General features: G+C 39.2%; 1 protein-coding gene and 1 long non-coding RNA gene across 2 annotated transcripts; both read right to left on the bottom strand.

Moving 5' to 3' along the window:
• Positions 1-476: 476 nt before the first annotated feature.
• On the bottom strand, positions 477-8676 carry LOC106610900 (uncharacterized). The gene is made up of 2 exons (XM_045711878.2): positions 8083-8676; positions 477-4075 (listed from the first exon to the last, which is right to left on the bottom strand). Exons 1-2 carry the CDS (start codon positions 8396-8398, stop codon positions 3114-3116), a joined length of 1278 nt encoding a protein of 425 aa, XP_045567834.2. The 5' UTR covers positions 8399-8676; the 3' UTR covers positions 477-3113.
• Positions 8677-11721: 3045 nt separating this feature from the next.
• Positions 11722-24196, bottom strand: LOC145863023 (uncharacterized). Its single transcript, XR_014382357.1, has 2 exons — positions 23655-24196; positions 11722-16073 (listed from the first exon to the last, which is right to left on the bottom strand). It is a non-coding gene; the product is annotated as an uncharacterized LOC145863023 (long non-coding RNA).
• Positions 24197-27281: the final 3085 nt, after the last annotated feature.

Genomic DNA, 27281 nt, shown 5'->3' on the forward strand with positions numbered 1-27281 from the left:
GCCCTGCAGAGTCTGAATGAAACCCAATGTCCAGTGGGATTGATCTGTTTGATCCAATTGTTTGTTTCAGTTTACAGTTGTTGAATCCTTTGACGTATTGTTGATTTCAAAACTTTTCAGTTTCAACAAATGCACTGGGTTGGTTGAAAAGTGATACTAAACTTACATACCATGCACAATTTTGACATAGTGGAGGATATACTGTTTTTCATACTAAGATGGACCAAGATATGTGCTCATTGGTTTTGCAAGAGGGCGGCAGGTAGCCTAGTGGTTAGAGCTGACAAGGTAAAAATATGTTGTTCTGTCCCTGAACAAGGCAGTTAACCCACTGTTCCCTGGTAGGCCGTCATTATAAATAAGAATCTGTTCTTAACTGACTTGCCTAGTTAAATAAAGGTTAAATAAAATAAAAATACAAATGAAGTCTGTTGATTGGTCAGTCATTGGGTTCCTTTGTTTTGCAATATGTTCAAATAAAGATTTATTTATACAGCACATTTCAGACATGGATGCAACGCAATGGCTTCACAGGAAAAAACAAAAATAAACAGAAATATTTACTACACAACAAACAGAAGATTAACAACTGAAAGACTAATGAGCACCCTAAGGAAAATCCATTTACTAAAATATTAACAATTGGATGCAACATCCAACCATAACGAGATGGACAAGCCAGCACAGGTGTAACACATACTGACTAACGAGGTAATTCCAATCAGTGCGTCCTACGTGCTACCGAGCTAGACGTGCTAACGGAGCTAGACGTGCTAACGAGCTAGACGTGCTAACGAGCACTACGTGCTAACAAGCTATACGTGCTAGCGTCCAACCTCAAAACATAAATGGAAAAACCAAAGCCTGTGTAACACCTTCCCCCTTATGACAACAAATATATCCTATATTTTTGTTGGACAAGTTTGCTCACCATCAACAGAAAACAACTTCTATTTCACATTAAAATCAACTACAATGACTAGGTCTTCTACAATATAAACATGGTGTCTACTGGCTGTCAACAATTAAAAACAAGAAGAAAAAAAAACATATTTCTAAATAATAATATACAATCATATAATTTCTATAGAATCCTAAAACTCACTTGCTTCGAGAACTCTCGTCTTCCTAAAACTCACCCGCTTCTAGAACTCTCGTCTTCCTAAAACTCACTCGCTTCTAGAACTCTCGTCTTCCTAAAACACAATAGCTTCTAGAACTCTCGTCTTCCTAAAACTCACTAGCTTCTAGAACTCTCGTCGCCTTGGAACGAGCCCAAACAAAACTCACCTCCAATATGGAAAAACGTGCAGTCAAAATAAATTGTGAACCATGGCAACACAATGGCTAAACGCAAAACACAAATCTTTTTGACTGCCCACCCTTGAGACAATCAGCAACCAAGTTGTCCTTATCATGGACATGTCTGATTTCAAGAGGAAACTCCTGCAATATCTGTAGTAACTTTCCACCTCACTGTGGAGGTTCTCTCTCTTTTCAGGGTTCACTAGATAGGCATGTTGTTGGATCGGGGCCCAGTCCCCAATGTCATGCTCTAGTACATTTGGGTTGGCACATCTGAGAATGAACCCTGATATTCTAAAAGCAGGGCAACAATGTCAATATAATTGTACAAAACAATTTTCAGTTGGTTGCATCAATAATAATCATTACTAAATGTTACATGAAATGTAAATACGAAATATTTGGTTGCATAGTCTTATTTTCAACGTCTTTTCAATGACATTTTGCTAAGTGGGATATCCCCAATGTCAAAACACAGTTTTGAGACAGTTTGTGATATATTGAAAACCTAAACATAAAATGTGCTATATACACAAACATCTGCCACAATAATCATATTACGTGTATTTTTTTAAACAAGCTCCTTATAAATTGCACCAGAAACACTGTTGTTTTGACAAGTAGCAATAAATCACTGATATCGATTAGGGGGGAAATCAGGTTGTACGTGATGTTGAAACTAACACAACACATGGAAATGGGAGATATCTTTTATCTCACTGGTTAGAGGACAACCTGCAGAAGACAGTCAGCTACATTGGAATGATGCATTTAAATTTAGGGGTCGCTAAACAAAGGAACACAACACTTATTTGTCATAACTCATCGATATCATGTTGAAATCAATTGTGCCGAGATGAGGTTGCACATCCTGTTAAAACTAACAGCTCAAAAACCACACAGAATCTGGGAATAATGTAAACATCACTGGTTAGAGTACAACTTGTAGAAAACAGCTAGCTACATTTGAAGTGTTGCATTTTGATTCAAGTGGGGCGCCAATGTGGTAAGTGTAACACAGCTCTTTTTTTGTTAGTCACTTTCTGTTAAATCACATAAATAGTAACTCTTCCATTTCAGAGCCTGGATTTTCCCCCTGAGGCTAATATCCATATCTTGTAATGAAAATCATTTAGGGTTCCACATTGTGACATCATTAAAATACTCCTACTACAATGTTAAAACATTCTACATTGTGACATTATTTCATTGATATCATGAAACAACTCCTTCATATATGTATTTTCTGATATTTGATCTGAGATCTTTTATAAGATTATCTCTCTGGTCACAGCTAAGAGGCTTCTCTCATGTGTGTGTTCTCTGTGTTGTACCAGGCTGTTTGACTGAGTAAAACTCTTCCCACACTGATCACAGCTAAAATACTTCTCTCCTGTGTGGGTTCTCTGGTGTATTGTCAGAAGGCTCGATGAAACAAAACTTTTCCCACATTGATCACAGCTAAAATACTTATCTCCTGTGTATGTTCTCTGGTGTACTGTCAGATCGCCAGATTGAACAAAACATTTCCCACATTGAGTACAGCAATAATGTTTCTCTCTTGTGTGCGTTCTCTGGTGTCTCTTCAGATGGCTAGATGTAAAAAAAAAAATCCCCCATTGATCACAGCTATAGGGTTTCTCTCCTGTGTGTATTCTCTGGCGTGATATCAGGCTGGTTGAATGACTAAAACTATTCCCACATTGAGTACAGCTATAAGATTTCTCGCCTGTGTATGTTCTCTGGTGTGATATGTTGCTTAGCTGAGTAAAACTCTTCCCACATTGACCACAGCTATAAGATTTCTCTCATGTGTGTATTCTCTGGTGTATTGTCAGATCGCCAGATGAAACAAAACTCTTCCCACATTGATTACAGCTATAAGATATCTCTCCTGTGTGTGTTCTCTGGTGTCGAGTCAGACTGCTAGACCTAGTAAAAATATTCCCACATTGATCACAGCTAAAGGGTTTCTCACCTGTGTGTGTCCTCTGGTGTGATATCATGGTGCTTTGCTGAGTAAAACTCTTCCCACATTGATCACAGCTATAAGGTTTCTCTCCTGTGTGTGTTCTCTGGTGTACTTTCAGATCGCCAGATGAAACAAAACTCTTCCCACATTGATTACAGCTATAAGGTTTCTCTCCTGTGTGTGTTCTCTGGTGTCGAGTCAGACTGCTAGACATAGTAAAAATATCCCCACATTGATCACAGCTATAGGGTTTCTCGCCTGTGTGTATCCTCTGGTGTGATATCATGGTGCTTAGCTGAGTAAAACTCTTCCCACATTGACCACAGCTATAAGGTTTCTCTCCCGTGTGTGTTCTCTGGTGTCGAATCAGAATTGTAGAAGTAGTAAAAATCTTCCCACATTGATCACAGCTATAGGGTTTCTCGCCTGTGTGTGTTCTCTGGTGTGATATCATGGTGCTTTGCTGAGTAAAACTCTTCCCACATTGAGTACAGCTAAAAGGTTTCTCTCCTGTGTGGATTCTCTGGTGTCCTGTCAGAATGCTAGATGTAACAAAACTCATCCCACATTGATCACAGCTATAAGGTTTCTCTTCTGTGTGGATTCTCTGATGAATTTTAATGCCTGATGAGGAGGTGAATCTCTTCCCACAGTCAGAGCAGCTGTGAGTTCTCTTCCCTGTGGATCGCTGCAGGTGTTTCTTGATGTGTTCTGATCTGGAGAGACTCTTCTCTGCCTCTTCAGCATCATGAGGTTGTTGAGGCTCAGCAGAGGATCCACGGTAGTCCGGTATCTCTCCTGTGTGAACAAAAAAGTCAGACAGATGGTTAAAGGCCCACAACAGCTGAATCCACTGTAAAAGGTGATGCTAACAGCGGAGCCATGATGTACAACAACTGACGTCTGTAATGAATGTTACAATTATTTAATTTCTTAAAATGAGCAAGAATAGTCATATTTAGTCTTGTTTTCACATTAGTAGTAAAACTGATGATTGTAGGCTAGAAATCAATTATTAAAGTTGTTGAACTCCTAAGCAGTGTGCCAGACGACTTTTGGTCTCCAATATAGGCCCCTTTCTGTGTTTGCTATAATTGCGGCACGACGGCAAAGCACACACAATTTAGTTGCAGAAACTCCTCCCTTCTAATGAGGAAACAGCAGGTTATGGATGTAGAATATCTGGTAATGAGGAAACCACTAGTTATGGATGTAGTATATCTGGTAATGAGGAAACCACTAGTTATGGATGTAGTATATCTGGTAATGAGGAAACCACTAGTTATGGATGTAGTATATCTGGTAATGAGGAAACCACTAGTTATGGATGTAGAATATCTGGTAATGAGGAAACCACTAGTTATGGATGTAGTATATCTGGTAATGAGGAAACCACAAGTTATGGATGTAGTATATCTGGTAATGAGGAAACCACTAGTTATGGATGTAGTATATCTGCCAGGAGAGAAAAATGGTGAGCAAAGATTTTAGTTTTTCACGATGTATTCTGAATATTACAGCACAAGATCAGGAGTGCTACTCAAGGAAACTCACATTAAGCTCTGTGTCTATTCACGGACTAACGAGACCCTACTGTAAATCAAGCAGACAATAACACATTATAAACATCAATTTGTTAGGGATGTTGGATCCAACGTGGAGCACAGCATAACTGTCTTTACCAGAATAATGAATGAAGAAGCACTTTGGTTGTTGTTGCATGTCGTGATGTTTGTCATGTGACTGTCATTCAGAAAATGATTTCCTGGATCAGCTGATGATAGTTGAACATGTGACTGTAACTAAACAGCTACAGTATTAAGTATTATGTGTAATTATTGAAGAACCGCGTTAATGACAGTATCCATTTGGGTGTTGTCAATAAAGTTAAGATGACTCTTGGTTAGAACCATTGGATTTTGCAAACTCTGAAATGATTTAGGATTTCTGTGCCCATGAAAACTGTTTTCCCAGCGTAACATAAGGAGACAGTAAATGTTACGTAGTTAGAGAGCATTTCAGAGATCTGAATACAAAAAACTGTCTGACAGCAAGATCCAGTATTTAAGTTGATGTTCATCATATGACAAGCTTAACGTTATGACTATAACTACTGTTCCCTGAAGGAGGGAAACTAGGTACAACATACTATTAAATCCGCACCTCGCTGGAAGCCCCGCCTTCTACAGGTGATGCGCGTGAGGCTCGGATTTATTCCTTAAATTTAATACCGCTCTTCACCGACCCAGGAAGGGGCGGGGCCAAACAGGTGTTGTACCTCGTTTCCCTCCTTCAGGGAAGAGTAATTATAGTCAAAGTTACATTTGGGGATGTCTGATAGTATTTCTGATTGTCTTAACACACCACCACTAATGAGTTGGAGTGTTTACATTTTTGGGCTTTATGTAGGTCATTTTAAACTTAGCAATGGAAATAAAAATGTATATTTATAATTTTCATTTAAATAGAACGTAGATTAACCACAGAGAATGATGTTGAGATACAAAGACAATTATAATTATTAATACTATTATAAATTAAATGAAACTGTTCCAGTAAAATGTGAATATGAAAATCATAACTGGCACCAGATCAGTAGAAATGGTCAGATAAATTGGCACCAAATGGAAAAGCTTGCTGACTGCTGGTGTAGCCTATTACCAGAAACTATAGGAGCATAACGACTGCTGGTGTAGTCTATTACCAGAAACTATAGGAGCATAACGACTGCTGGTGTAGCCTATTACCAGAAACTATAGGAGCATAACGACTGCTGGTGTAGCCTATTACCAGAAACTATAGGAGCACAACGACTGCTGGTGTAGCCTATTACCAGAAACTATAGGAGCATAACGACTGCTGGTGTAGCCTATTACCAGAAACTATAAGAGCATAACGACTGCTGGTGTAGCCTATTACCAGAAACTATAGGAGCATAACGACTGCTGGTGTAGTCTATTACCAGAAACTATAGGAACATAACGACTGCTGGTGTAGCCTATTACCAGAAACTTTAGGAGCATAACGACTGCTGGTGTAGCCTATTACCAGAAACTTTAGGAGCATAACGACTGCTGGTGTAGTCTATTACCAGAAACTATAGGAGCATAACATCAGAATTTACGAAGGCAAGCAGCAGCGGGAGGAGAAGGCTATAAGGAAGAGTTTTTTTCTGATGGTTAGGCTATCTTGTTTCAGAGGGGTGTCATCAATAGCCCATATTGACAAAGTGAAAACAGGTAAAAAAACAGAAATACCTTATTTACTGAAGTATTCAGACCCTTTGCTATGAGACTCGAAATTGCTTTCAGGTGCATCTTGTTTCCATTAATCATCCTTGAGATGTATCTACAAGTTGTTCGGAGTCCACCTGTGGTAAATTCAATTGATTGGATATGATTTGGAAGGCACACACCTGTCTATATAACGTCCCAGAGTTGACAGTGCATGTCAGAGCATAAACCAAGCCATGAGGTCGAAGGAACTGTCCGTAGAGCTCCAGGACAAGCTTGTGTTGAGGCACAGATCTGGGGAAGGGTACCAAAAACAAAATCTGCAGCATTGAAGGTCCCCAAGAACACAGTGACCTCCATCATTCTTAAATGGAATACTCTTCTTAGAGCTGGTCACCCGGCCAAACTGAGCGACTGGGGGAAAAGGGCCTTGGTCAGGGAGGTGACCACAAACCTGATGGTCACTCTGACAGAGCTCCAAAGTTCCTCTGTGGAGATGGGAGAACCTTCCAGAAGGACAACCATATCTGCAGCACTCCAACAATCAGACCTTTATGGTAGTGGCCAGACAGAAGCCACTCCTCAGTATAAAGCATATGACAGCCTGCTTGGAGTTTGACAAAAGGCACCTTAAGGACTCTAAGACCATGAGAAACAAGATTCTCTGGCTTGATGAAACCAAGATTTAACTCATTGGCCTGAATGCAAAGAGTCAGGTCTGGAGGAAACCTGGCACCATCCCTACGGTGAAGCATGGTGGTGGCAGCATCATGCTGTGAGGATGTTTTTCAGCAGCAGGGACTGGGAGACTAGTCCGGAAAGTATTATGTGAAATTATTTTGATGTGATATTTAAATATTGTGTGAAATTATTCTGAATTGATATGAAACTACAGCAATTTATGTTTCTAGAAACGTATTGCAATTGAGAATCGATTCACATTTAGATGGAATATTTGACTATTTTAGCTGCCAGAGCCAGTCTACCTCTGAAAATAACATACAGTCCTTGGACCTTGAGGAGTAACGGGGGCAGCAATCAGCAGTAGAAACAATAACAAAGCGTACTCCCTGCCCGTTTCGGTAAAAAGCTGAGGGATGGGACTGGAGAAATGTAACCATCCATGATATCAACATTATAGTTTTAACCATGTTTTGAGGATATACAGTGTTTGTTTATATTTACTGACAAACATTGGAGTAAAAAAAAGCTTATATTTTGGGTTCTGATGGGGTACAACAGTTGAACTAAGCTCATGAGGCATTTATAAGTGATTTCTTCAAGAAACAATGGGTACATATCATTAATGTATAAGTCCCTAAATGGATGTAACAACTGCTGATTGCCCCTTTAAGAGAACATCTTGGGCTAATCTAATAGGAGATATTGAGGACTACAGTATTTCAGCCATTGTCATTGGATGCATTTGATCAATTGTTAACGTTTTGTTGATGGTCCACTCTTGATGTTCTACACGTTACAGTGTAGCTTCAGCCATTCCTACAGAACAACATTAAAGTGTAGAACCCCTTTACTGCATATTGGTTCAACGACTGCAGAGACGGTACTTACTGGTGTTAAACAGATCTCCAACCTCCTCTTCTTCCTCCAATGTGACAGTCATCTCCCCCTCCTCCTCTTTCACTCCAAAAACTGCATCCTCCTCCTCCTCTTCTTTTACTGTAACATCCTCCTCCTCTTTCCCTCTGAACGCGTCTTCCTCTTCTTTCACTGTAACGTCTTTCTCTTCTTCTTTCACTGTAACAGCTTCACCCTCTACTTGTCTTTGTGGTGTGACATCCTCTTCCTCCTCTTTCACTAGAGCTTCTTTCTCCATCCAGCAGACCTCCGCTTCTTTAGCAGGAGGAGAGTAACTTAGTGAACTCATGGTCGGAGATGTTAGCTAGCTAGCATTAGCGACTAGCCTAGTTCTAAGCTAACTTAGCAAACCAGCTAGCTGACAAACAACGTAAATATATAATTAAATGGGCCAACAAGTACATACGACAGAAGTGTGTTTAATACACAGCGACTACTATACACCAAAACAGTGTAAAGAGCGTGAATGTTGTAGCTATGTTTGCTAGAAAGCTACCGAGGTGTCTGACTAGCTGTTGTTGTTGAAGGAGCGTCCCGTCCACTAGATTATACGTCACACTGGCAGCATCGCCTGAACCTAAAAGACGCACATCGCCATCTGCTGACTGGAGTGGGCAACGCAGTTGAGGAACCAAACGTTTATTTTTCATTTATTTCATAAAATATTAATATTACATTAAGTCGTTCAAAGAGAAGCATGTGTTGATTGATTTGTGTTTAATGAGTGAAAATTTAAAACAAACTTTACACCCACTACATATTTGCATTGAACCATACTTCTGACGTGGATCATTTTGACCCCAGAGGCATATATTTTATCATAGCCAAAATGTGGTTTATTAAATTCTTCCAAATTTTCATGACTTTGTCAATCAACTTGTTCTTAAGAAATCTATATCATGGTTTAGTGTTTCTGTATCAATATGGACTTTTAACAAATTCAAATCCTTTGGAGTCATTTTGACTCCAGCCAAAAGCATCTTTGATAAATAGGACGTTTATTTCAAATCAAAATCACATTTTATTGGTCACATACACGTGTTTAGCAGATGTTATTGTGGGTGTAGTGAAATGCTTGTGTTTCTAGCTCCGACAGTGCAGTAATATCTAATAAGTAATTTCTAACAATTTCACAACATATACCCAATACACACAAATCTAAGTATTTGAATCTAGGTTTCTCTGTAGACATGATCCATCCCACCAGAGGGTGGAGGGGCTCCTGTAACAGTGGTTTTAACCAGATAGACACCTGCAGACACACAGTATAGTGCCTCCCATGTACTCTCCTAAGATTGGACTCTTCTATACCACGTATCACATGACTGTGTACAAAACTGCAAGGGGTATACAGTGCATTCATTAAGTATTCAGACCCCTTCACTTTTTAAACATTTAGTTACATTACAGCCTTATTCTAAAGTTGAATAATTTTATAATTGAATAATCAATACCCCATAATGACATCACAATAACCCATAATGACAAAACAAAATCATTTAAAAAAAACATTTTTACAAATGTATTTACTTAAGTATTCAGACCCTTTGCTATGAGACTCGAAATTGAGCTCAGATGCATCCTGATTCAATTGATCTTCCTTGAAATGTTTCTACAACTTGGAGTCCATTTGTGGTAAATTCAAAATTTAATGATTTGGAAAGGCACACAACTGTCTATATAAGATCCCACAGTTGACAGTGCATGTCAGAACAAAAACTGAGCCATGAGGTCAAAGGAATTGTCCATATTGCTCTGAGACAGGATTGTGTCGAGGCACAGATCTGGGGAAGGGTACCAAAAAATGTCTTCAGCATTGAAGGTCCCCAAGAACACACTGGCCTCCATCATTCTTAAATGGAAGAAGTTTGGAACCACCAAGACTCTTCCTAGAGCCGGCCGCCCGGCCAAACTGAGAAATTGTGGGAGAAGGGCCTTGGTCAGGGAGGTGAACAAGAACCTGATGTTCACTCTGACAGAGCTCCAGAGTTCCTCTGTGGAGATGGGACAACCTTCCAGAAGGACAACCATCTCTGCAGCACTCCAGCAATCAGGCCTTAATGTATCAATGATTAAATTGTCAAAATGTATTTCAATGGACAATTCAGTGAACTGTTCTGTGAAAGGTGTCAGCTAGAGATGACATGCAGGAGCTTGCAGGGATTTGTAGTCTTGCATGTCATCTACTTTGATGCTAATTAGCATTTTAGAATCCGAGAGTAAAGAGACACAAATATATTGATACAAGTATTTGTATTGATTATGGATCCCCATTAGTTCCTGCCAAGGCAGCAACTAGTCTTCCTGGGGTTTATTATGGATCCCCATTAGTTCCTGCCAAGGCAGCAGCTACTCTTCCTGGGGTTTATTATGGATCCCCATTAGTTCCTGTCAAGGCAGCAGCTACTCTTCTTGGGGTTTATTAAGGATACCCATTAGTTCCTGCCAAGGCAGCAGCTACTCTTCCTGGGGTTTATTATGGATCCCCATTAGTTCCTGCCGAGTATGGTTAGGGAGCGTGCCAGCCTGTCTGAACCGCCCCTTTCAAGCAAAAGGTATAAATGATGGGTTATGAATTAACAGGTATAAATGATGGGTTATGAACTAACAGGTATAAATGATGGGTTATGAATTAACACATCCCCTCCAGGCATTTCAATACATTCAGGACTTCTTATAGTGAGCATAACATGACAATACATGACATCTATGTAGTTGAATATTCTTTTGGACTAACAGTCTAACAGTTTGAAGGACACAACTCATGTTATTCTGGTTAAACAGAGAGAGACTAGTTGATTAAGGAGTGGGGATTTTTTGACAATTATGAAATAATATGTCATGTTTTACTCGTACCTCAGCCAGCATTGTGAATGGTTAGGAAATAATATGTCATGTTTTACTCGTACCTCAGCCAGCATTGTGAATGGTTAGGAAATAATATTTCATGTTTTACTCGTACCTCAGACAGCATTGTGAATGGTTAGGAAATAATATGTCATGTTTTACTCGTACCTCAGCCAGCATTGTGAATGGTTAGGAAATAATATGTCATGTTTTACTCGTACCTCAGCCAGCATTGTGAATGGTTAGGAAATAATATGTCATGTTTTACTCGTACCTCAGCCAGCATTGTGAATGGTTAGGAAATAATATGTCATGTTTTACTCGTACCTCAGCCAGCATTGTGAATGGTGTCTGAGGCGGTGACAGGCCACGGCAGTAAATCTAATACTTATGTGGTTTTAGTCATTCATGAAAGGTCTGTGTTGGTTAGAAGTTACATCTCTGGCCATGCTGGCAGGGTCTGAATCAAACCCAATGTCCAGTGGGATTGATCTGTTTGATCCATTCGTTTGTTTCAGTTTCCAGTAGTTGAATCCTTTGACGTATTGTTGATTTCAACATTTTTCATTTTCTACAAATTAACTGGGTTGGTTGAAAAGTGATACTAAACTTACATACCATGCACTATTTTGACATAGTGGAAGATATACTGTTTTTCATACTAAGATGGACCAAGATATGTGTTACTTTTGCACATATTTGTTCATTGGTTTAGTAAGAGTCTGTTGATTGGTCAGTCATTGGGTTCATTTGTTTTACAATATGTTAAAATCAAATCAAGCTTTATTTATACAGCACATTTCTGACATGGATGCAACACAATGGCTTCACAGGAAAAAAATGTATAAAAAACAATGAAAATAAACAGAAATATTTACTACACAACAAACATAAGAGGATACAAAACAGAATAATAACTGAAAGACTAATGAACATTCTAAGGAAAATTAATTGATTAAAATTGTAACAATTGGATGCAACATCCAACCCTAACGAGATGAACAAGCCAGCACAGGTGTAACACATACTGACTAACGCGGTGATACCAATTGGTTCTCCCTACATGCTAACGAGCTAACGGGCTAGACGTGCTGTGGTGGGAATTCTACCCATAATCAATAATGAGGAGAGGCTAAATTAATAATCAATCAAGGTTTTACTTTTATTAAAAGACTTGTTATAACAAGGAGGCTTCTGGGTTATATACTATCTCAGGATAGGTGCAACTTCAGAGACGACGTACAATGGTTCCAAACACAAACCCCACACATCCTGTGCCAGACCTTGGGCCCCAAATACAATCTCCCCCTAGGAGGAGGTGACTGATGCACAGACACTGTGGAGACAAGTGATTGGTTCCCCATTACTCACGCCATCCCTTCACATGGTTTGTAATAAACACACAGTTCACATGGAAACAATGTTTCCTTCTGATCTCCTTTGCCTCCCTGCTGATATTCTGCCTAGCAACAGGGACATGTGATAGATGCTGATATTCTGCCTAGCAACAGGGACATGTGATCGATAAGCCTGACTTCTCCCCTCTCTGGACCCAAGGTGACTGAGGCCCATTTGAGGGAGGAAGTGCAGCTGCCAACACCAGAGTCAGAAAGGAGACATTCTAATAGCAAGAGGTCAATAGTTCATATCAGTATATTCTGCAGATAAGACATCTTAATTATCTATGTTACTTAGCTAATTCTGATTTCTCCACCACAATCTTACCCCAGAAACAGGCTCCAAAACAATAGCTGTGTTACTGGTGTGCAGGATATAACCTTTACTCTGTGGAGGATCAAGAGGAACCAGTCAGGTTCTGTCATATTCTTGGCTGAGTGTCCGAACATCATGGGTTCATTCTACACACCCAGAACAGTTAGAACATCATGGGTTCATTCTACACACCCAGAACAGTTAGAACATCATGGGTTCATTCTACACACCCAGAACAGTTAGAACATCATGGGTTCATTCTACACACCCAGAACAGTTAGAACATCATGGGTTCATTCTACACACCCAGAACAGTTAGAACATCATGGGTTCATTCTACACACCCAGAACAGTTAGAACATCATGGGTTCATTCTACACACCCAGAACAGTTAGAACATCATGGGTTCATTCTACACACCCACAACAGTTAGAACATCATGGGTTCATTCTACACACCCAGAACAGTTAGAACATCATGGGTTCATTCTACACACCCAGAACAGTTAGAACATCATGGGTTCATTCTACACACCCAGAACAGTTAGAACATCATGGGTTCATTCTACACACCCAGAACAGTTAGAACATCATGGGTTCATTCTACACACCCAGAACAGTTAGAACATCATGGGTTCATTCTACACACCCAGAACAGTTAGAACATCATGGGTTCATTCTACACACCCAGAACAGTTAGAACATCATGGGTTCATTCTACACACCCAGAACAGTTAGAACAGGCCTCTATCAACACACTTTTCTGTGTTATATAAGTTAGTTTCTTTAACAATTTCAAGCCCAATGCCTTCGGCGTAAAGAATTATATTTTACTACACAAGCATTAGTAAGGTTAAACACAAATTTCCCTCACAGTGCTAACGAGCTATACGGGCTAAAGTCCAACCTCAAAACATAAATGGAAAAACCAAAGCCTGTAACACCTTCTCCCTTAAGACAACAAATAGGATATATATTTTTGTTGGACAAGTTCTCACCACCAATAGAAAAAAAATTCCATTTCATATTAAAATCAACTAAAATGCTTCACCTCCTGTCAACAATTTAAAAACAAGAAAAAACACATATTTCTAAATAATAATATACAATCTTATTAGTTTTCTCCTTTTTCTTTCTAGAATCCTAAAACTAATTTTGAAATTATAATCAACTACAATGCTCAATGCTTACCCTTCTACAATATGAACATGGTGTCTACTGACTGTCAACAATTAAAAAATAACAAATATTTTTCCCCCACTAGCTTCTAGAACTCTCGTCCCCTTGGAACGAGCCCAAACAAAACTAATCTCCAATACGGAAAAACGTGCAGTCATAATAAATTGTGATCCATGGCAAAGCACTGGCTAAATGCAAAACACAAATCTTTTTGACTGCCCAGCCTTGAGACAATCAGAAACCAAGTTGTCCTTACCACAGACATGTCTGATTTCAAGAGGAAACTCCTGCAATATCCGTAGTAACTTTCCACCTCACTGCAGAGCTTCTCTCTCTTTTCAGGGTTCACTAGATAGGTATCTTGTTGGATCGGGGCCCAGTCCCCAATGTCATGCTCTAGTACATTTGGTTTGACACATCTGAGAATGAACCCTGATATTCTAAAAGCAGGGCAGCAATGTCAATATAATTGTACCCAAAAATTGTCAGTTGGTTGCATAAATAATTATGATTACTAAATCTTACATGAATATTAAACATGGAATATAAAAACCAAATGTACACCCCTTTGTTAATATGTATTAGCAATAATTCACTTAATGGTGAGGCATGGAATAATAAAAAATGTATCTTTTGTCAGGCTGAATGTTGGAAATATGAGGTGATTTGAGTCATGCTTCTTCAGTAGTGGAATAAAGACATTTAGCACTTGAATGTTGTAAATAAATACTGGAGTGATGTAGGATTGTTCATATAATTGATTATAGACCAATTTATTGTACTGCGACTATGTGTATAGGCTGCAAGTATGTTGATATTCAATTGTTTTCTTTTCAACTTTCACTTTCAACTAAAACCAAACTTATATTGAATGTCGGCAAAGTCTTATTTTCAACGACATTTTGCTAGGTGAGATCCCCAATGTCACAGTTAACGTGTCCAAATCAATAGTCCAAATGCAGAAAAAGTTTGTGATAAATTGAAAACCTAAACATAAAATGTACTATCTACACAAACATCTGCCACAATAATCGTATTACTTGTATTTACTTATACAAGCACCTTATAAACTGCACAAGCACCAAAAACGCTGTTGTTTTGACAAGTAGCAATAAATCACTGATATCGATTAGGGGGGAAATCAGGTTGTACGTGCTGTTGAAACTAACACAACTAAAAAAAACACATGAAAATGGGAGATATCTTTTACCTCACTGGTTAGAGGACAACCTGCAGAAGACAGTGAGCTACATTTTGGAGAGATGCATTTCAATTTAGTGGGCCGCTAAATAAAGGAACGCAACACTTATTTCTCATCACTCATCGATATCATGTTGAAATCAATTGTGTGAGAGGAGGGAGATGAGGTTGCACGTCCTGTTAAAAGTAACAGCTAAAAACCACATGGAATCTGGGAATAATGTGTACATCACTGGTTAGAGGACAATTTGTAGAAAACAGCTGGCTACATTTTGAAGTGGTGCATTTTGATTCCAGTGGGTCACCAACGTGGTAAGTGTAACAACTTTTTGTGTTAGTCACTTTTTGTTAAATCTCATAAATAGTACTCTTCCATTTCAGAGCCTGGATTTTCCCCCTGAGGCTAATATCCATATCATTTTGAAATCAATAGAACAGGGGGCAAACGTTCAGGGTTCTACATTGTGACATCATTAAAATTCTCCTACTACAATGTTAAAACATTCTACATTGTACATTATTTCATTGATATCATGAAACAACTGCATGTATTTTCTGATATTTGATCAGAGATTGTTTATCAGAGTATCTATTCCCACATTGATAACAGCTATGAGGTTTCTCTCCTGTGTGTTCTATGGTGTACCTTCAGACCACAGGAACTAACAAACCCCTTCCCACATTGATCACAGCTAAAAGATTTCTCTCCTGTGTGTGTTCCATGGTGTACCTTCAGACTGCTAGAAAGAACAAAACTCTTCCTACATAGAGTATAGCTGTATGATTTCTCTCTTGTGTGTGTTCTCTGATGTGATATCAGGCTTCTTGACTCAGTAAAACTCTTTCCACATTGATTACAGCTAAAAGCTTTCTCTCCTGTGTGTGTTATCTGGTGTTTCTTCTTCCCTGTGGATCTCTGCTGGTGTTTCTTGAGGTGTTCTGACCTGGAGAGACTCTTCTCAGCCTCTTCATCATCATGATGTTGCTGAGGATCCCCAGAGGATCCACGACTGTCCCGCCTCTCTCCTGTGTGAACAACAAAGTCAGACAGCTGGTTAAATGCCCACAACAGCAGATATCCACTGTTTATTTGAGGTAAAAAAGGGATGACCAGAGAGTACCCATGAAGTTGTACAACAATTGACAAGACTATCTTAAGACAGTCAAGACCTAAGCAGTGTGCCAGATGACTTTTGGCCTCCAATATAGGCCCCTTTCTGTGTTTGCTAAAATTGCAGCAATGCACACGCAATTTGGTTGTAGAAACTCCTCCATTCTAATGAGGAAACCGCTAGTTATGGCTGTAGTATATCTGGTAATGAGGAAACCACTAGTTATGGATGTAGTATATCTGGTAATGAGGAAACCGCTAGTTATGGCTGTAGTATATCTGGTAATGAGGAAACCACTAGTTATGGATGTAGTATATCTGGTAATGAGGAAACCACTAGTTATGGATGTAGTATATCTGGAAATGAGGAAACCACTAGTTATGGATGTAGTATATCTGGTAATGAGGAAACCACTAGTTATGGATGTAGTATATCTGGTAATGAGGAAACCACTAGTTATGGATGTAGTATATCTGGTAATGAGGAAACCACTAGTTATGGATGTAGTATATCTGGTAATGAGGAAACCACTAGTTATGGATGTAGTATATCTGGTAATGAGGAAACCACTAGTTATGGATGTAGTATATCTGGTAATGAGGAAACCACTAGTTATGGATGTAGTATATCTGGTAATGAGGAAACCACTAGTTATGGATGTAGTATATCTGGTAATGAGGAAACCACTAGTTATGGATGTAGTATATCTGGTAATGAGGAAACCACTAGTTATGGATGTAGTATGGATGAAGTATATCTGGTAATGAGGAATCCACTAGTTATGGATGTAGTATGGATGAAGTATATCTGGTAATGAGGAATCCACTAGTTATGGATGTAGTATATCTGGTAATGAGGAAACCACTAGTTATGGATGTAGTATATCTGGTAATGAGGAAGCCACTAGTTATGGATGTAGTATATCTGGTAATGAGGAAGCCACTAGTTATGGATGTAGTATATCTGGTAATGAGGAAACCACTAGTTATGGATGTAGTATATCTGGTAATGAGGAAACTGCTAGTTATGGATGTAGTATATCTGCTAATGAGGAAACCACTAGTTATGGATGTAGTATATCTGGTAATGAGGAAACCACTAGTTATGGATGTAGTATATCTGGTAATGAGGAAACCGCTAGTTATGGATGTAGTATATCTGGTAATGAGGAAACCGCTAGTTATGGATGTAGTATATCTGGTAATGAGGAAACCGCTAGTTATGGATGTAGTATATCTGGTAATGAGGAAACCGCTAGTTATGGATGTAGTATATCTGGTAATGAGGAAACCACAAGTTATGGATGTAGTATGGATGAAGTATATCTGGTAATGAGGAATCCACTAGTTATGGATGTAGTATATCTGGTAATGAGGAAACCACTAGTTATGGATGTAGTATATCTGGTAATGAGGAAACCGCAAGTTATGGATGTAGTATATCTGGTAATGAGGAAACCACTAGTTATGGATGTAGTATATCTGGTAATGAGGAAACCACTAGTTATGGATGTAGTATATCTGGTAATGAGGAAACCGCTAGTTATGGATGTAGTATATCTGGTAATGAGGAAACCGCTAGTTATGGATGTAGTATATCTGGTAATGAGGAAACCGCTAGTTATGGATGTAGTATATCTGGTAATGAGGAAACAACTAGTTATGGATGTAGTATATCTGGTAATGAGGAAACCACTAGTTATGGATGTAGTATGGATGAAGTATATCTGGTAATGAGGAATACACTAGTTATGGATGTAGTATATCTGGTAATGAGGAAACCACTAGTTATGGATGTAGTATATCTGGAAATGAGGAAACCACTAGTTATGGATGTGGTATATCTGGTAATGAGGAAACCACTAGTTATGGATGTAGTATATCTGGTAATGAGGAAACCACTAGTTATGGATGTAGTATATCTGGTAATGAGGAAGCCACTAGTTATGGATGTAGTATATCTGGTAATGAGGAAACCACTAGTTATGGATGTAGTATATCTGGTAATGAGGAAACCACTAGTTATGGATGTAGTATATCTGGTAATGAGGAAACCACTAGTTATGGATGTAGTATATCTGGTAATGAGGAAGCCACTAGTTATGGATGTAGTATATCTGGTAATGAGGAAACCACTAGTTATGGATGTAGTATATCTGGTAATGAGGAAACCACTAGTTATGGATGTAGTATATCTGGTAATGAGGAAACCACTAGTTATGGATGTAGTATATCTGGTAATGAGGAAACCACTAGTTATGGATGTAGTATGGATGAAGTATATCTGGTAATGAGGAATCCACTAGTTATGGATGTAGTATATCTGGTAATGAGGATACCACTAGTTATGGATGTAGTATATCTGGTAATGAGGAAGCCACTAGTTATGGATGTAGTATATCTGGTAATGAGGAAACCACTAGTTATGGATGTAGTATGGATGAAGTATATCTGGTAATGAGGAATCCACTAGTTATGGATGTAGTATATCTGGTAATGAGGAAACCACTAGTTATGGATGTAGTATATCTGGAAATGAGGAAACCACTAGTTATGGATGTGGTATATCTGGTAATGAGGAAACCACTAGTTATGGATGTAGTATATCTGGTAATGAGGAAACCACTAGTTATGGATGTAGTATATCTGGTAATGAGGAAGCCACTAGTTATGGATGTAGTATATCTGGTAATGAGGAAACCACTAGTTATGGATGTAGTATATCTGGTAATGAGGAAACCACTAGTTATGGATGTAGTATATCTGGTAATGAGGAAACCACTAGTTATGGATGTAGTATGGATGAAGTATATCTGGTAATGAGGAATCCACTAGTTATGGATGTAGTATATCTGGTAATGAGGAAACCAGTAGTTATGGATGTAGTATATCTGGTAATGAGGAAGCCACTAGTTATGGATGTAGTATATCTGGTAATGAGGAAACCACTAGTTATGGATGTAGTATGGATGAAGTATATCTGGTAATGAGGAATCCACTAGTTATGGATGTAGTATATCTGGTAATGAGGAAACCACTAGTTATGGATGTAGTATATCTGGAAATGAGGAAACCACTAGTTATGGATGTGGTATATCTGGTAATGAGGAAACCACTAGTTATGGATGTAGTATATCTGGTAATGAGGAAACCACTAGTTATGGATGTAGTATATCTGGTAATGAGGAAGCCACTAGTTATGGATGTAGTATATCTGGTAATGAGGAAACCACTAGTTATGGATGTAGTATATCTGGTAATGAGGAAACCACTAGTTATGGATGTAGTATATCTGGTAATGAGGAAACCACTAGTTATGGATGTAGTATATCTGGTAATGAGGAAGCCACTAGTTATGGATGTAGTATATCTGGTAATGAGGAAACCACTAGTTATGGATGTAGTATATCTGGTAATGAGGAAACCACTAGTTATGGATGTAGTATATCTGGTAATGAGGAAACCACTAGTTATGGATGTAGTATATCTGGTAATGAGGAAACCACTAGTTATGGATGTAGTATGGATGAAGTATATCTGGTAATGAGGAATCCACTAGTTATGGATGTAGTATATCTGGTAATGAGGAAACCACTAGTTATGGATGTAGTATATCTGGTAATGAGGAAGCCACTAGTTATGGATGTAGTATATCTGGTAATGAGGAAGCCACTAGTTATGGATGTAGTATATCTGGTAATAAGGAAACCACTAGTTATGGATGTAGTATATCTGGTAATGAGGAAACCACTAGTTATGGATGTAGTATGGATGAAGTATATCTGGTAATGAGGAATCCACTAGTTATGGATGTAGTATATCTGGTAATGAGGAAACCACTAGTTATGGATGTAGTATATCTGGTAATGAGGAAGCCACTAGTTATGGATGTAGTATATCTGGTAATGAGGAAGCCACTAGTTATGGATGTAGTATATCTGGTAATGAGGAAACCGCTAGTTATGGATGTAGTATATCTGGTAATGAGGAAACCACTAGTTATGGATGTAGTATAACTGGTAATGAGGAAACCACTAGTTATGGATGTAGTATATCTGGTAATGAGGAAACCACTAGTTATGGATGTAGTATGGATGAAGTATATCTGGTAATGAGGAATCCACTAGTTATGGATGTAGTATATCTGGTAATGAGGAAACCACTAGTTATGGATGTAGTATATCTGGAAATGAGGAAACCACTAGTTATGGATGTGGTATATCTGGTAATGAGGAAACCACTAGTTATGGATGTAGTATATCTGGTAATGAGGAAACCACTAGTTATGGATGTAGTATATCTGGTAATGAGGAAGCCACTAGTTATGGATGTAGTATATCTGGTAATGAGGAAACCACTAGTTATGGATGTAGTATATCTGGTAATGAGGAAACCACTAGTTATGGATGTAGTATATCTGGTAATGAGGAAACCACTAGTTATGGATGTAGTATATCTGGTAATGAGGAAGCCACTAGTTATGGATGTAGTATATCTGGTAATGAGGAAACCACTAGTTATGGATGTAGTATATCTGGTAATGAGGAAACCACTAGTTATGGATGTAGTATATCTGGTAATGAGGAAACCACTAGTTATGGATGTAGTATATCTGGTAATGAGGAAACCACTAGTTATGGATGTAGTATGGATGAAGTATATCTGGTAATGAGGAATCCACTAGTTATGGATGTAGTATATCTGGTAATGAGGAAACCACTAGTTATGGATGTAGTATATCTGGTAATGAGGAAGCCACTAGTTATGGATGTAGTATATCTGGTAATGAGGAAGCCACTAGTTATGGATGTAGTATATCTGGTAATAAGGAAACCACTAGTTATGGATGTAGTATATCTGGTAATGAGGAAACCACTAGTTATGGATGTAGTATGGATGAAGTATATCTGGTAATGAGGAATCCACTAGTTATGGATGTAGTATATCTGGTAATGAGGAAACCACTAGTTATGGATGTAGTATATCTGGTAATGAGGAAGCCACTAGTTATGGATGTAGTATATCTGGTAATGAGGAAGCCACTAGTTATGGATGTAGTATATCTGGTAATGAGGAAACCGCTAGTTATGGATGTAGTATATCTGGTAATGAGGAAACCACTAGTTATGGATGTAGTATAACTGGTAATGAGGAAACCACTAGTTATGGATGTAGTATATCTGGTAATGAGGAAACCACTAGTTATGGATGTAGTATATCTGGTAATGAGGAAACCACAAGTTATGGATGAGGTAGTTTTTCACAATATATTCTGAATATTACAGCGCACCATCAGTGCAAGATCAGGAGTGCTTCTCAAGGAAACTCACATTAAGCTCTGTGTCTATTCACTAATTCACCACCGTGGGGGAAAACTCAGGGGAGTTCTCATAGGCTGACAGCAAAAATAGCCTCCATTTCCAGGTTGCTTATGAGTGCAATTCACATTATTTTGGATTATAATTGTAAGGCTCGTTTGAATGTCCTGCTTAATAAAATGTTTGTTTTATTGTTGCAAATCAAGTGCTTTATACGTAAAAAACATTTCTACCAGTAAAATGTTATTTGGCTAGCTTTGCCATCAGCCTGACAATGAGGGTTTGTTCACTAAGTGTTTAACAAATTGGCCCATAACTTCACCTAACAACAACATAGACCTATAGGACCCATAACTTCACCTAACAACAACATAGACCTACTGTAGGACACATAACTTCCCCTAACATTAACATAGACCTACTGTAGGACACATAACTTCACCTAACAACAACATAGACCTACTGTAGGACCCATAACTTCACCTAACAATAATATAGACCTAGGACTATATATTTAATATTTCAGGTGAAACAAGGAAACTAAAATGTCTGTCATGACATTTCATAACCTGATAATTTTGTGAATAATCCCACTAGGCTACTCTGTAATGTGTTGTCATTCTAAATGTCCTGAATAAAGGAAAATAGCTCTGTGTGTTGTACAATAGCCTATCCATCAAGGAACATTTCTCTACACATTATGAGCTAAGTATCTCTGTGTCCAAACAGACTGACGAGACCCTACAGTAAATCAAGCAGACAATAACACATTATAAACATCAATTTGTTAGGGATGTTGGATCCAACATGGAGCACGGCATAACTGTCTTTACCAGAGTAATGAATGAAGAAGCACTTTGGTTGTTGTTGCATGCATAGAAATGCTTGCATACCAGTGGTTGTATCTCTCTAGGTCATGCCAGTAGGTTACAGCAGGTTGTATCTCTCTAGGTCATGCCAGTAGGCTACAGTAGGTTGTATCTCTCTAGGTCATGCCAGTAGGCTACAGTAGGTTGTATCTCTCTAGGTCATGCCAGTAGGTTACAGTAGGTTGTATCTCTCTAGGTCATGCCAGTAGGCTACAGTAGGTTGTATCTCTCTAGGTCATGCCAGTAGACTACAGTAGGTTGTATCTCTCTAGATCACGCCAGTAGGCTACAGTAGGTTGTAACTCTCTAGGTCATGCCAGTAGGCTACAGTAGGTTGTAACTCTCTAGGTCATGCCAGTAGGCTACAGTAGGTTGTATCTCTCTAGGTCATGCCAGTAGGTTACAGTAGGTTGTAACTCTCTAGGTCATGCCAGTAGGTTGTAACTCTCTAGGTCATGCCAGTAGGCTACAGTAGGTTGTAACTCTCTAGGTCATGCCAGTAGGTTACGGTAGGTTGTAACTCTAGGTCATGCCAGTAGGTTACAGTAGGTTGTAACTCTCTAGGTTATGCCAGTAGACTACAGTAGGTTGTATCCAAGTGGAAACAATTGTCATCCCAATGTGGAAAGTGTCGAATTTGGTCAACAACAAAATGAATGGCGTATTTGCTACTTGAGGTTTACTTGATCCAACAGAAGTTTCGTAATGATAAAGTTGTTATGTGGACACTTGACATACCGACAACTTTGATAAAAACACTATAGGGTTTGTCTCCAGATCGCTATGCATATTCATGCTAGTAGCTTTGCATCTCTCTCCATTGAATACAGGCGGTTGACGTCAACAACCCTCTCATAGAATATAAACAACAGATTACAATAATAAGATGTATCCACCAATCCAAAGACAGGATAGGTGGGAGCGAGACAACACACAGTGCCGCTTTGTGGACAACGACTCCCCTTGTTAGGACGGAGAGACATCTTGTCAGTATATCCATAATCTTTGGTGTAGCCAACCCAACTCTCACATGGCTCTATTGGGGGGAACGGTGTGTAGTAAAACATCACTACATTAATATCACTACATGCCGTGGCCCCCCAGTCTGCGGTCAGCAGATAGACCCTTCTCAAATATATATGTTAAGTCACTTTTTGGAAACGGAACGGAGAAAACAAGGGGTAGCTTGTTCTCTACGTCGTCTGATTCTAGACATATCAGTCATCATCCCAGGGCCCTCCGTTGAAGAGGTATTGACGAGCCAACTCCGAATATCCAAAGTTAAAAACTAATTGAAGGCGGTACTTACTGGTGTTAATCAGATCTCCTATCTCCTCCTCATCATCATCTTTCAATGTGACAGTAATCTCTCCTTCCTTCTTCACTCCAAAAACGACATCCTCCCCTTCCACCCCTTCTTCCACAGTAACGTCCCCTTCCTTCATCTTTCACTGTAACAGCCTCACCCTCTACTTCTTGTTTTACTGTAACATCCTCCTCTTCCTTCTCCTCTTTCACGACAATGTTCATCCCCAGAGCTTCTTTCTCCGTCCAGCAGACTTCCTCTTCTTTAACAGGAGGGGAGTAGTTTAGGGAGCTCATGGTCGGGGATGTTAGCTAGCTAGCTATCATTAGCGACTAGGCTAATGCTAACTTAACTAGCCAGCTACTATAGCTGACTAATAAAAAATAACGTAATATTAAATTAAATAGGTTAACAAGTAGATACGACAGAAGTGTGTCTAAAACACAGTAGCTAATATAGACCGAAAGCGTATAAATAGCTTGAATCTTTCGGCTATGTTGGCTAGCAAGCTACCGAGGTGGTTGACGAGCTGTTTATGAAGAACCGTCCACTAGATTATACGTCACGCTGGCAGCATCGCCTGAAAGACGCACATCGCCGTCTGCTGACTGGAGGGAAACGCAGTTGAGAGAAATATTTTATTTTTAGATAAAGTTTAAATGTATTTAATTAACTTTTTTTTAAACTTTAATTTACAGTGCATTCGGAAAGTATTCAGACCCCATGACTTTTTCCACATTTTGTCACGTTTCAGCCTCATTCTAAAATGGATTAAATAGAAAATGTTGCTCATCAATCTACACACAATACCCCATAATGACAAAGCGAAAGCAACTTTTTAGAAATTATCGGAAATTTATTACAAATAAAAAACTAAAATACCTTATTTACATAAGTATTCAGACCCTTTGCTATGAGACATATTACGGACATATTCAATCTCTCTCTCCCTATTCCAGTCTACTGTCCCCACATGCTTCAAGATGTCCACCATTGTTCCTGTACCCAATATATATATATTTATTATTTAACCTTTATTTAACTAGGCAAGTCAGTTAAGAACAAATTATTTATTTACAATGACGGCCTACCCTGGCCAAACCCGGACGACACAGGGCCAATTGTGCGCTGCCCTATGGGACTCCCAATCACGGCCGGATGTGATTCAGCCTGGATTCGAACCAGGGACTGTAGTGATGAATCTTGCACTGAGATGCAGTGCCTTAAACCATTGCACCACTCGGGAGCCCGGAAAGCAAAGGTAACTGAACTAAATGACTATCGCCCCGTAGCACTCACTTCCGTCATCATGAAGTGCTTTGAGAGACTAGTCAAGGATCATATCACCTCTACCTTACCTGATACCCTAGACCCACTTCAATTTGCTTACCGCCTCAATAGATCCACAGACGAGGCAATCACACTGCACACTGCCCTATCCCATCTGGACAAGAAGAATACCTATGTAAGAATGCTGTTCATTGACTATAGCTCAGCATTCAACACCATAGTAAGTCTCCAAGCTCTTCATTAAGCTTGAGGCCCTGGGTCTGAACCCTGCCATGTGTAACAGGGTCCTGGACTTCCTGACGGGCCGCCCTCAGGTGGTGAAGATAGGAGAAAACACCTCCACTTCACTGATACCCACAAGGAAGGGTACTCAGCCCCCTCCTGTACTTCCTGTTCACCATGACTGCGTGGCCACGCAAGCCTCAATCATCAAGTTTGAAGACGACACAACAGTAGTAGGCCAGATGACCAGCAATGATGAGAGCCTACAGGGAGGAAGTGAGGGCCCTGGGAGTATGGTGCCAGGAAAATAACCTCTCGCCCAACGTCAACAAAACAAAGGAGATGATCATGGACTTCAGATAACAGCAGAGGGAGCACCCCCCTATCCACATCGATGGGACGCAGTGGAGAAGGTGGAAAGATTAAAGTTCATCATTGTACACATCACTGACAAACTGAAATGGTCCACCCACACAGAAATGTGGTGAAGAAGGCGCAACAGCGACTTTTCAACCTCAGGAGGCTGAAGAAATTTGGCTTGGCAACTAAAACCCTCACAAACTTTTATAGATGCACAATTGAGAGCATCCTGTCAGGCTGTATCACCGCCTGGTACGGCAACTGATAATGCCTGCAACTGCACCCCCCCGGTGATGCGGTCTGCCCAACGCATCACTGGGGGCAAACTACCTGCTCTCCAGGACATCTACAGCACCCGATTTCACAGGAAGGCCAAGAAGATCATCAAGGACAACAACCACCCGAGATGGTCGATGGTCACTATGAAAGCACTCCAGAGTTCCTCTGTGGAGATGGGAGAGCCTTCCAGAAGGACACCATCTCCGCAGCACTCCACCAATCAGGCCTTGATGGTCCAGTGGCCAGATGGAAGCCACTCCTCAGTAAAAGGCACAACATTCTAATTAAAAAGGTACACTGTATTTAAAGGGATGGCTTAAGATGGAATGTACTGAAAACCCTATTGAAATTAAAACTCCATGAGAAAATATGTTGGCCAACAAGTGTGAGGGTTATCAGCCGTTTAATGATATGTATTCAGAGTGCCCAAGGTAGGTATGCAGAGCACGAAATTAGTGTGTAGGCAAAGCATACATTCCTAAATGGGGATCGGCCCCAGTCTCCTGATAAAACACAGAGCCCTCCTCCTACAGCAATTTCATGCTCATTTTGAGAAAGTGGCACTACAGTCTCCTGGTAAAAAAATACTTTGCCAAAAAACCCATGCAAAGTGCTGGAAGTGTGTTGATTTTATGGATCTACTTTTGATGAAATAAGGAAAATATTCAATTTACTTTTAGGGAAGAAATTGTACAATAAAACCGGAATAAACGTTAAAATCCCCACTTGCTCCTTGATTATCGATAAAAATTCTGGGCATTCAACAAAACATATAGTGTCCTCTATTACTCTGGGTACAGCCTACCTCTGAAAGCAATCTGCACAAACCTGGTCACATTCGACATATCAACATTTTGCCATATAGCCAGTTGGCAGGCATGCTGTAACGTCTCTTTTGTCAGTCAACATGTTTAAACACAACTGTTACAGTGGCTTAAATGAAGGAATGGAACACTATTAGATTCTATATAGAGGAAAGGATGGAATGGAACACTATTAGATTCTAAATAGAGGAAAGGATAGAATGGAACACTATTAGATTCTAAATAGAGGAAAGGATGGAATGGAACACTATTAGATTCTATATAGAGGAAAGGATGGAATGGAACACTATTAGATTCTAAATAGAGGAAAGGATGGAATGGAACACTATTAGATTCTAAATAGAGGAAAGGATGGAATGGAACACTATTAGATTCTAAATAGAGGAAAGGATGGAATGGAACACTATTAGATTCTATATAGAGGAAAGGATGGAATGGAACACTATTAGATTCTAAATAGAGGAAAGGATGGAATGGAACACTATTAGATTCTAAAGAGAGGAAACGATGGAATGGAACACTATTAGATTCTTATCCCAACTATATAGTGAACAACATTTAGGGGTTTACACTGGCATTCAATCAATCTTAAGTTCATAATCAAAGCATCATATTTTTTAAACTATTTTAATCCGATTTTCGACATGATCATTTC

This window comes from Salmo salar, chromosome 02 (assembly GCF_965601325.2).
Source record: "Salmo salar chromosome 02, fSalSal1, whole genome shotgun sequence".
Lineage (NCBI taxonomy): Eukaryota > Metazoa > Chordata > Actinopteri > Salmoniformes > Salmonidae > Salmo > Salmo salar.

Coding starts and splice junctions, on each gene's coding strand:
- LOC106610900 (XM_045711878.2), bottom strand. CDS start 8,398: ATGAGTTCACTAAGTTACTCTCCTCCTGCTAAAGAAGCGGAGGTCTGC. Junction 4,076..8,082: donor TGGAGATCTGTTTAACACCA/GTAAGTACCGTC, acceptor TTGTTCACACAG/GAGAGATACCGGACTACCGT.